General features: G+C 42.3%; 1 protein-coding gene across 1 annotated transcript; it reads right to left on the reverse strand.

Moving 5' to 3' along the window:
• Positions 1-540: 540 nt before the first annotated feature.
• Positions 541-5,321, reverse strand: lrrc28 (leucine rich repeat containing 28). The gene is made up of 10 exons (XM_080497428.1): positions 5,201-5,321; positions 4,100-4,325; positions 3,837-3,877; positions 3,288-3,325; positions 3,068-3,205; positions 2,385-2,591; positions 2,181-2,283; positions 1,899-2,086; positions 1,656-1,815; positions 541-1,517 (listed from the first exon to the last, which is right to left on the reverse strand). The coding sequence occupies exons 2-10, from the start codon at positions 4,265-4,267 to the stop codon at positions 1,448-1,450; spliced, it is 1,113 nt and encodes a 370-aa protein (XP_080353554.1). The 5' UTR covers positions 4,268-4,325; positions 5,201-5,321; the 3' UTR covers positions 541-1,447.
• Positions 5,322-10,696: the final 5,375 nt, after the last annotated feature.

Here is a 10,696-nt window from a genome sequence, read left to right on the forward strand (position 1 = left end):
AGCCCCCCCACCGGCATGCCTGGCACCAGAAGTTTCCAGTTAGGAGGCGTTACAGGAAGCTGCAATACGCTGACCTCCAAACACGAGCAGGGAAATATGAAATGCACTCATATGAACTGAATAACTGCCTGACATCCTTACGATTGGAGCGTTGTACGATGGAGGCCTTCTCTCGTCTCGTGACTCTTCCTCAACCACTGATCCTGAACCCACAAGGAATGATTGTCAAGTCTTCCGGGTTGTTTTTTTGTTTTTCAATCTTCATCGTCCTGAAACCAGACGGGCTGTAGATCAAATGCGGAGGACACGCCCCCTTTTACTTTAAAGACTTTGCACCAGAAATAAAAGAACATATACAGAAATCAAAGATCCCTTTGACATTGTTTCACAGGGTGTTCAAATCTGTGTTTAAGTAACCTGTTGCTTTAAATTTAAACATGTTTTATACTCTCATAAAGCAAATTCAACAGAGTCAACAGAATTACATCACACTTTTATTCAGAAACTGTTTATTAATCAAATTACTTTGATTTGGTTTTTTTCAGTTTGAGCTATGAAATATTGAATATAGACAAGCGGATTTTTAAAAAATAAGTACTGCAAATAAAATGATAAGTTATTTGGAATGGTCTGACTCTCGTCTAACTGGACATGCGCTGCAGGCTGAAGAGTGACTCTCAACCACTTGATCGGTGTGAAGCCAAGTGTGTGAGACTGACTTCAGCTCTCTGAGAGCCGGAGCAGAGGATCCATGGATGGTTCAGCTCAAGCTCAAGACTTCAACTTACAAAAACAAGGTTTCAGCTTCGCGGATGAAAGAGACGATTGTGGTTTCAGACCTGCATCACATCAAATCCTTCATACTTTGGCCTTTATGGACCGATCGTCCTGTAGACATTTCACTCAAGCAAGTCTTCGTTTTTTGGTTGGAGAATGTTTCACTGAAACGTTTCTGAAGAGCAAAACATCATGTTTCCACAATCAGTCCCACTAAGTGTTAAATATGTTTACATCTATTCAGTCCTGAATGGAGAACTTTCCCGCTTTGAACTGACTAGACCCACAGCTGTAAACCAAAAATACCAAACAGACAAACACTGCGTTTTGTAGTTTAGCATTTGAAATAGTCTGTGTAAGAATCTGCACGAATGTTAATGCCTCGAAGACGACTTGAGAATGGAGGCGATGTGTCGGCGGCGTGGCAGAGATGAAGTGTCTCTTGTCAAAAGCTGAGCGGAAGAGCACAGAATGGCGCCGTTAATAAATAAGAGTTATTGTGACTCCCGACGGTCACCCCAGGGAGATGACAACATGTCTACTTTCAGTCTTTGCCTCAAATCTGAAGTTCCCGACACGTTTAAGTGCACTGACGCTGAAAGACCTTTCACATCCGCTGTTCGCCGCAGCCTGGAGGAGGAGGAGGAGGAGGAAGAGGAGGGGAATCTCATCAGCCCTGCAGGTCAAAGGTCCGGAGGCAGTGACTGGAGCAGCAGTAGGCCACGAAGCTCACCGTGGTCCTGCGGAGGAACCAAAGAAGTGGATTCACGTGAAGAGACACGGATCGGGACCAAAGTTCTCAGGGACGCTTTAAAGGAGTCTGGACTCCTATAAAGTGTCCCTGAGAAGAGCTGATGCTTCGGCGGTTTGTTTCCGACCTGCGGTGCACGCCGGCCAGCGCCGTCTCCCGGAGCGGGAAGAGCTTGGGGTAGACGATGGTGAACATGGCTTGGCTGCAGCGGTGACAGTGACCCACGGGGAACTGCAGCAGGTCCAGCAGGCTCTTTGGGAGGCTGATGGGAGGCAGCGGGCTGAGGTCTGCGGACACGGCGGGGGAACGACAGTTCAAACACTCGGCTGACGGCGCGACGGCGGCGAAGCGCGACCCGCCGTCTCCTCACCCATGGGCCGGCGGTGGCGGTAGAGGCGGTGCAGCCTCCTCATGGCCAGCTCCTCCAGCGGAACCACGCTGTCCCTCTCCGAGCCCACCACCTTCACCTCGGCCGGCAGACCCACCAGCACCTCGCTCAGCGCCGCGCCCGGGACTTCACTCAGGTCGGCCTCTGGAGCCTGAGGAGACACACCACACCTGAAACACACACACACACACACACAAAACCTGTCAGCAGATCTTTTAAATCTGCTCCTGCGTGTTGCAAGTCGAACCCCGTGAGCTGAATCACCCGCTGCAGCCGATGGCTTTGTTGTACAAGAAGGACGGGAGACCTTTCAGGTCCACGTTGTCGTCCACAAACACAAACTGCAGGTCCCGCGACCGGCCCAGATCTGGAAGACACACAAAACACCGCGCCGTTGCCGTATTGCTGAGACTCGGATGCGACGGCGTCGCCGGCGGCCGCCTGCAGGGGCGAGGAGGCGAGACGCACCGAGGGGAAGGAAGCTGAGGCGGTTGGCGGCCAGGGAGAAATGGTTGAGGCGGCGGAGCCAGCAGAGCTGGCGGGGAACGTGGGTCAGCAGGTTGTGGTCCACCGTCAGGTTCTGCAGGAAGAGGCAGCGGTGCAGCCGCTCGGGAAGAGACCTGAGCTGGTTCATGGACAGATCCAGAGTCTCCAGGTCCTGCAGGTCTCCCAGCTCTGAGGACAGGAAAACGAAAGACAATTCTTCTCCTCTCTCATGTTTCTTCGCGTCACGAAAAGCAGAGTTTTCTATTCAACCACAGAACCGTTGGGAGCGTTGGATCAAATGTTATTCCACCACGCTGTTCTGGGGAGCCTCCATGAGAAATAAGCAGTATCCTGTATAGAAATGAGACCGACTCAACATGATTGGACGAAACTGTGTCGACTGGGCCTCAATAGTTCTGGTACACAAGACGGCAAAGGGAATGAAGGATTTCATTGCGCTTCAGCAGGTAAAGACACCTGCTGTCACCTGCATTCTTCAATGTATAAGAGAAGAATGATAACTGGATTTCATGATAATCTCTGTGCTGCTGATCCTGAGACTCTGTCGCCACCTGCTGACCAAGAAAACATCTACAATTCTTAAAGCGAAGCGGCTCGTGACGTTTAACCCCCAGTGGAACCTGCTCCCGGCCAGGTTGAATCACCTGGAGGAAGGCAGTGCAGCCGGTTGTTGGACAGTTTCAGGTGTCGCAGGGCTCGGAGTCGGCCGACCTCTGGACAGAGGAGCTGCAGGGCGTTGTTGCTCAGATCCAACGACTGCAGCCGGGCCAAGCTTCCGATGGCTGGGAATCACACAGAGACGCTTCAAGGAGCTGAACTCGAATCAACTCTGGGCACATTACCGGGACACGGCGGAGGAATCACCTTCGGGAATGATCACTATGTTGTTTGAGTGCAAATATCTGGAACAGACAGAAAAACACAGCAGGGGGTGAACCATGCGACCGACGTGGTCATCTGTTTGACACAAAGAGGTGAAGCTGGTGTCAAACTACAATCTGCAGTCCGGTATAAGAAAATAATGTTGCTGGCGGAGGTGTTGGATTGAATTCGTCTCATTCAGCAAATGCAAATAAACACAGCCTGTCACTTCCGCACAGTCACAGCATGCAAGTGTGAAACTTCCCCGGCCGTCTTTCCACTGATACCAGCGAACATTTAACCACTAAACACATCACACTTCCTACAGTGTGACGATCAAATGTGGAAACTCGGATTTTATTACTTAGCGAGTGATATCTTGCCATTAAATGTCAAGATAATGTTAATTTGTTTACATTTCTTCTGCAGTGTCACGTCTCTGCTCGACACGCATCACCACAATTGAAGACTGGCCACAAAAAGGAAGTGTTCCGAGTTCAATAAACATAGAAAAGACTTCACTGACACACAAATCAAATCAAAAATACTTACAGTTCGATCAGATTTGGGAGCTTCTGAGCGAGATTATCAGGCTGGTGAAAGAGAAGGGAAAAACATTATTGACTCAGTCGCAGGAACCAAACTTCCAAACTGCATCCTTGATGGTCATTTCTGTCAAAGTAAAAGACTTTCCAGCATTTAAAAAAACAACCCAATTTGAGTCATGTTCAGAGTGTAATGATTCCACGGTTTTAGCAACAGACGTGTAGAACGAGGGTGTAACCCGGTGGAGGGAGCGGGCGCTGAGTGGGTACCAGTGTAGTGATGGAGTTCCTCTTCATGTACAGTCTCTCCAGGAACTGCAGGCCTTCGTCTTTCAGCAGCTCCACGGGGAAAATGTTGATGTTTTTGTAGTTGAGAAACAGGTTCTTGTGGCGCTCTTGCTTGGCCACAAATATGGTGTCATGAAGTTCAGTCGCCATCTCTGAGGCCGGCCTGCGCTGTCCTCCAGGGAGGGGACGTCTATGGCATTACTGTTTCCTGAGCGGCGGGCAGACAGATGGATTAATGCAGTCATTTTGAACCAGACTTACACATTAACGTCACATTGAAAGTTGGTGGTGAAAAACTGGTGAGCAAACGTTTGAAACAATGCGAGCTGAAGCGGCACCAGTCCGCCAAACAACCAAAGTGACGCCAAGTCAGATCCTCACAGAATATAACAAAGAAACTGTATTTCATGTATATTGTGTGTGTTGAGGTTGGTGCGTGAATGTGATTAACAATAAACATGGTTTTGGGACAGCTCACGCACTTGAAAATCGCTATACAAGTGAAGAGGACGTTTATAGGTTTACAATATAAACAATTTCGCTCTAGAAAAAAGGTTGTGAATCACTGGTTTACTGAACAGCCATATGTGGGTGACGTTTGCACGTTCTCCCCGTTTTTGAACGTGCACTTCAACTTTTATATAATCCATGTGACGTAGACAGATGACTCGACGCTGAATGTAGGTCTGTGTCATCGGTGACTCAGTTATTGTCATCAAAAAGAAAAAGTCTTGAAATTAAAAAAAATACAAATAATATCTCTAAACCCGGAACAAATATTTGTGAATGCATTCTATCAATTATTCATTATGCATTCTATCTCTGATACTTCCAGGTTTATTCCTCCTTGTTGCTTTTAAGAATTGTACAGTAAACAAATATCACATGAAACCCCCTGAGCCTGCATTATAGTAAACATGAATCGGGGCTTTTTGAGAAAAGCTTTTGAAAAAGGTTGTGCTGTTTTTGTTTCTCTGCTACATGATGCACAATTCAAGCTGCAGCGAGCCTAGCATTAGTTGTTTCACTCATTTAGCCTGGCAGCTAACAAGCCGCTACCAGCAAAATAAGGACGTTATTTACCTCAGTCGCATCGGAGCATTTTGACCTATCATAACCTGCAAATGCACTCGTAGCCACAGCCCCGGGAGGTGTTTGTTTTGTGTGTAAATCAGACGAAATGTGAAGGCTTGCACAACACAAACATCCAGCGGCAGTAAACAACGTAATACGTCATCACGTCACCCGGCTGAATTTCTTCTTCTCTTTAAAGCGGCAGATACGGTGTGACACCGATGCCGTTCTGACCTCTGCTGGCGAACTGTGGAACTACTACTAACCTCAGCCCACCACAAACCTTTTATTTCCAAAAATATGCAGAAAAGTGACACAGATGATGCAGGGTTGCTCGACACACGTATATGGTTCATAAAATGACTAAAGGTGTATAAGAAAGTTCAGCTCTGGAGCGACAAGTGGCTCTTTAGTCTCTCGATAGTGAATCTTTCACAAATGTATATCTTAATTAGTAAATTAATTTAATTTGCACACAAGACTATCTTCCAAAAGTACCTTCATTTCACAGATCTTTGTGACAAATGTGAAATGCAAACCTGCATTACTCTGTAAATATAAATAAACAAGTCACTGACCTACTCTTTCACAGCAAACGATACCGGTTTATCTGTGTGTTGATTGTCAAAGGAAATTAAATATTGTATGTTTAAAGCTTTTAAACAGCTCATATTTCAAAAGACATGAAACAGGTCAATATAAATGATTTAAAACAAATAAAAAAGCTCGAAAATGGCTATAAGGGAAAATAAATGTTTAAAGAAATGACAAATAATGTGAAATATGCATTTAAGTCCAAAAGAGTGAAAATGGCAACAACAACAAAAACAAACTAAAAAAGAAGAAAGCAGTTGAAACGACCGATTCCCTGAATCCATTGAGGGGGGAAAGTAAACCAGTTAAATCTGTAGCTATGAAACATTCCAATACCCCCCCCCCCCCCTTTTTTTTTTTTTTTAACACATACAGTATAACCAAATGTACACAAGTTTGATATCCTCATTTTAAAGGTTAAACAGGTTCCATTGCTCTTTAATTAGGTAGAAAAAAGACAAAGACGCTCTTTTATTAATAAAGGCAGCACCTCTGGTCCTCATGATTTAATCAAATAAATTAAGGTCCGAGATAGATTTAATTTTTTATCTGAAATTGTCCAAAACTTTCTGGGAACCGAGTCGTACCACTGAACAGTTCATCTTGCACAGATGATGTTCTTTTACTTTACGATATCGGGAGAACAAAAATGTAATAAGAGATGGCTGTAGATATCCAGAGTTTTGAAGATTAACGTTTTAAAATAGAAAACATGTGGCAGCTCTGATTGGAAACACTGCACAGCTCTTTATCCAATAAATGAATCATGAGTGATACTCGCCTCAAAAGAAAAGAGGAGAAGCGGCTCAGTTTGCATACATTTTTATTCATCTTAAATCTCATGTAGAAAAAAAAAAGAATCAGAGAAACAGACATTCTCTTTTTCCTTCAGCCAAACTGTTTCCCTCCCCCCTCAGAACTCGGAATATATCGATAACGGGGGGGAAACAATTACAACAGCATGTACAAAAGAAAAGAAACCTCAATCTAACGGATCATTTCAATAGAAACGCAAAGAGTCAGAAGGTAATGAATAACTTACACACAACAAAACGTCGTAACACTTGACCTGGAGTGAGACGGAGACGGAGGGGAGGCGACAGACGGAGGAGATCCAGTGGTGTAGAAAAACAAACAAAAAAACCTATGAAAATCAAACCACAAACTCAGACACAAAGAAGAAAACAGAGAGGAAGCTTCTGTCCCCCCCCCCCCCCCCTTTTCTTTCACAAGGATGACGATTGCCATGGCAACTGGTGTACAGAGGGAACAGTGGAACGGACCGTCGGAGGTTGTGTTGGAGCGCCGAGATAGATGAACACCCACAGAATTTAAACTTCAGTATCACATCATCGATATTCATCACTTCAGAACGTGGAAATACAGAATGTTTTGTTTGACATCAGAAGCAAAGTTGGGGAAAAACATGAATGTTAAAGAGTAAAATGTAAAGGTTATTATGTTGCTATTCCAACCTCATACGACTAAAATGAGTTAGACGCCCCTGCTTTGCTGCTGTATGCATGTGATATATCACGTCATATTTCGAGACCGTCGCATTACAATGTATTTTTTTACAACATTTAAGTTTTTAGTTCATGACATTGTTGTGAATTTCTATCAAGACATAACATGAAACGCTTCATGCAACATGGAGGTCATGTTCTCATACTGGGAAACTTCAGTTGGATGCAATAAACCACTGGATTGTAAAATGGGAACACTTCAAAACTTTATCACGTGTGAATCTTCACTTTAAAGACCACGTCGTATATTGTCGGGATATCGTGTGAAACATTGTGAAAATATCGGCGGTGAACGTATCGGTACAAATGTAGACTTTTCCGCATTGACATGAAAATAAATCGGGATTAATTTTAATCAGAATGATGTCAAACTTTTTCCATTTATGTTAATTTGCCTGCAAAAACTTTCATGGTCGAATATCATCCAGTTTTAATCTTAAAATTTGCACTTTTAAACTGTTGAGGCCAGCAGGCATTGTATCATAATGACAAAACTATAACACTGATGATGTGACACTGAGACTTTATGTCTTCCTTAAATACAAGGCGCTCCATTAACACAACAATGAAGTGACTGAACGTTTCCTCAGCAGCTCCACAAAGAAATGAAGAAAAGAAAGTCAAACAAGTGCTTGTGATAAAGTCTGCGTCAGTCACCTCAGATGTGATGCAGAGAAACAGCTGAGGAAGAGCTCTCACCCCGCGTCTCATCCGAGAAGAAGAAGAAAATAAAATTGAAGAACTAAAATGAAGGGAGTTTGTGGTTTTAAGACAAACACTCATGAGATGTTGGTTTTTCTCCACAGAGATTTGGGGTGAAAAGTGAGGTAGATGGATGGTTGAAGGAACAACAAACAAAACTCTGCCAGAAGAGGCGAAGAAGAGGAGGAGGAGGAGGAGGAGTGTACAGTGATTTTCACTTCAGAGAAATAAACCCAAGCATTCTTTACAATAAAGTGTTTCTTTCTCATCTGGAACTTTGAGTGTTTTAAGCCTCAGCAGCCAGCAGTTCCCAATAACATCCAATAATGAGACGTTCCACCAGTCAAGACACATCAAGAGGAGGAAAAGGATGTTTTTGTCTTTACAATGGGGGGAAAAAAGACAAAATGTGGGGAATAAATACTCATAAATAAAACTTGAGATTCAATTTAAAGTAGAAATGTTACAAACAAAAACAAAGCAAATGAGAAAAAATTCAAAACTTTCAAAATTGTATAAATCAAATATTTTTAAGAATTAAAAAAGAGGGGGGGAATGGAAAACAAATAAAAGGATGGAAACTTGAGAAAAAGGAAAACTTATGAATAAAGTCAACATTTGGAGAATAAAGATTTTAGGAGCATTGTGAGGATTTTTGGAATAACGCTGAAAATTTAAGAATCAAGGAAATTGTAAAAAAAACAAAAAACAAAACAAAAAAACCCAAATTCAGATAAAGGAAAACATTTTTTTCTTAAATGTAATTATTCAAAATCATGCAATTGACAAAATGTTAAAGGTTCGAGATACTTTGTAATATTTAATGTCAGAATTTGTGTCAAGTCAATGTGTAACGAGTCAAAATGATCCAAATGCACACTTTAGAAAAAAGACTCGAGATAAAGTCAGAAAATGTTAAAGAGCATTTTGAAATGTAAAAACTAATGTAGAAAATGAAATGAAGACGCAAGAGCAAAGACGAACTTTCAGGAATGACCAGAACATTTTGAAATAACAACATTTGATAAAATGTTGAGAATATTCTTCATATTTTAACTTTGATCTCAAACAAGAAAAAAAAAAAAATCTTCCTCTTTTGTCGTTTTCCACTCTTGAAGTTGCTCTGGTTCACTGTCCTTGAAATGTTCCTCAACCCTTCAGTTTATTTCATGCCGTCACCTAAACAATCAACACGGAGCAATAATTATCTCTCATTTGCCCATTTTATTGATCCGCTTCTCGTTATTTCCCCGTTTCCTTCTATGAGAAAAAATATCTGAAGATTTTTCATATCAAAGTGTCCAGGCCTCTTTTTTTTTTTTTAAAGAAAAGAAAAACTCAACAAATCAAATCAAAAAGCCTGAAGCAAAGAGTCCCACAACTTTAGATATTTATCTAATAACTATTAAGCCAAAATAATTCAATACACGTTTTTCTTTCTTTTTTTTTTTTTTTTTTTAGAAAATCTCCAGTTTCATTATTATGAGTGAAATAAAACCTCTCAGAACTTAAGTTGTGTTTAAGATGCCAACTTTTAACTATAATCCATCTAATTTAGACACGGACGGCAAAATGAACCAATAAATCAGTCGAGCATCAAGTTATCTCAAAGTGTACGGGCAAATTGTTCCACAGCTGAAAAAGAAAACGGGCAGATAAGAGTGAGATTGAATCAAAAACAAATTGATATTTTCTTTAAATTAACCGTCACTCCATGTTAGTAGTTTAACTAACCGCATTTTTTTTTTTTTTTTCTTTTTCCTCTCACATTGGTGCTTCAAAACCACAAAATCCGACCGTCCCCGGACGCCTTCTTGAATCAAAATGCGACGAACAAAACGTTTGAGTAAATAGTCGGAGGGACGTTCAGTTCAGACACGAGGTTTAACGCAGGCTGGACGCCTTCAGGTACGACAACACATACAAAACAAAACAACGCACACACAAAGGAAAGTAGAAAAGGATTTAACTTTTCTCCTTGACCTGAGATTTGTTTGAGAGCGAGAGAGAGAGAGAAAAGGAGAGGGAGGGAGAGAGAGAGAGAGAGAGAGAGAGAGGGGGGGGGGGGGGGGGGGAGTAACCGGTGTTTCAAAACACAAGGCAAAATTCTTGTACCTTTTATGCAAAAAACACAAACAAAACCAGCTCAGATACACTTTAACACAAAACAAGCATTTAAAAAAAAAAGAAAAAAAAAGACTGTAGTGGAAACGCTCGAAGATCCGACCTGAAGGAGTTTTTTATCTTTTCTCTTTTTAATATATAGATATCGACTATATTACACCCACAAGAGAAACAAGGAATAGCAGCTTCTTTCTGTACATGATGGATGTCTCCAACCGTAGAAAAGTTAGAAAAAGTGACACGAATGACTCGGTGTGTACATAAATGCTCCGCCCATAAGAGATGCTGTAAATGTTGGAGAGTAGTGGCTAGCCTAAAAAAAAAAAAAACCCAACCTGTTTGTATACAAGATGGTCTCTGATCAGTCTTCGCTTGGTGGAGGATTTGTTTTTTTTTGTTTTCTCTCTTTCTGCGTCTGTATTTGGCGAGTTATCAGAACAGCACTTTGTGAGAAGATGTGGCTCGATTTCGGGAAACGTGGAGTTTCCCCTCCGACCGCTGGACTGGAGGAAATGTCTGGGATTACAGGGCGAGAAGACCGCGGATGAGGAGATCTGAC

The sequence above is a fragment of the Blennius ocellaris genome (assembly GCF_963422515.1).
Source record: "Blennius ocellaris genome assembly, chromosome: 1".
Taxonomy (NCBI): Eukaryota; Metazoa; Chordata; class Actinopteri; order Blenniiformes; family Blenniidae; genus Blennius; species Blennius ocellaris.

What these genes read in the sequence shown, in the direction of transcription:
- lrrc28 (XM_080497428.1), bottom strand. Translation starts at nt 4,267, where the DNA reads ATGGCGACTGAACTTCATGACACCATATTTGTGGCCAAGCAAGAGCGC. An exon ending in GCTGCACTGCCTTCCTCCAG is followed by an intron (nt 2,592 to 3,067) that starts GTGATTCAACCT and finishes TCCTGTCCTCAG; the next exon opens with AGCTGGGAGACCTGCAGGAC. An exon ending in CCGCCACCGCCGGCCCATGG is followed by an intron (nt 1,816 to 1,898) that starts GTGAGGAGACGG and finishes CCGTGTCCGCAG; the next exon opens with ACCTCAGCCCGCTGCCTCCC.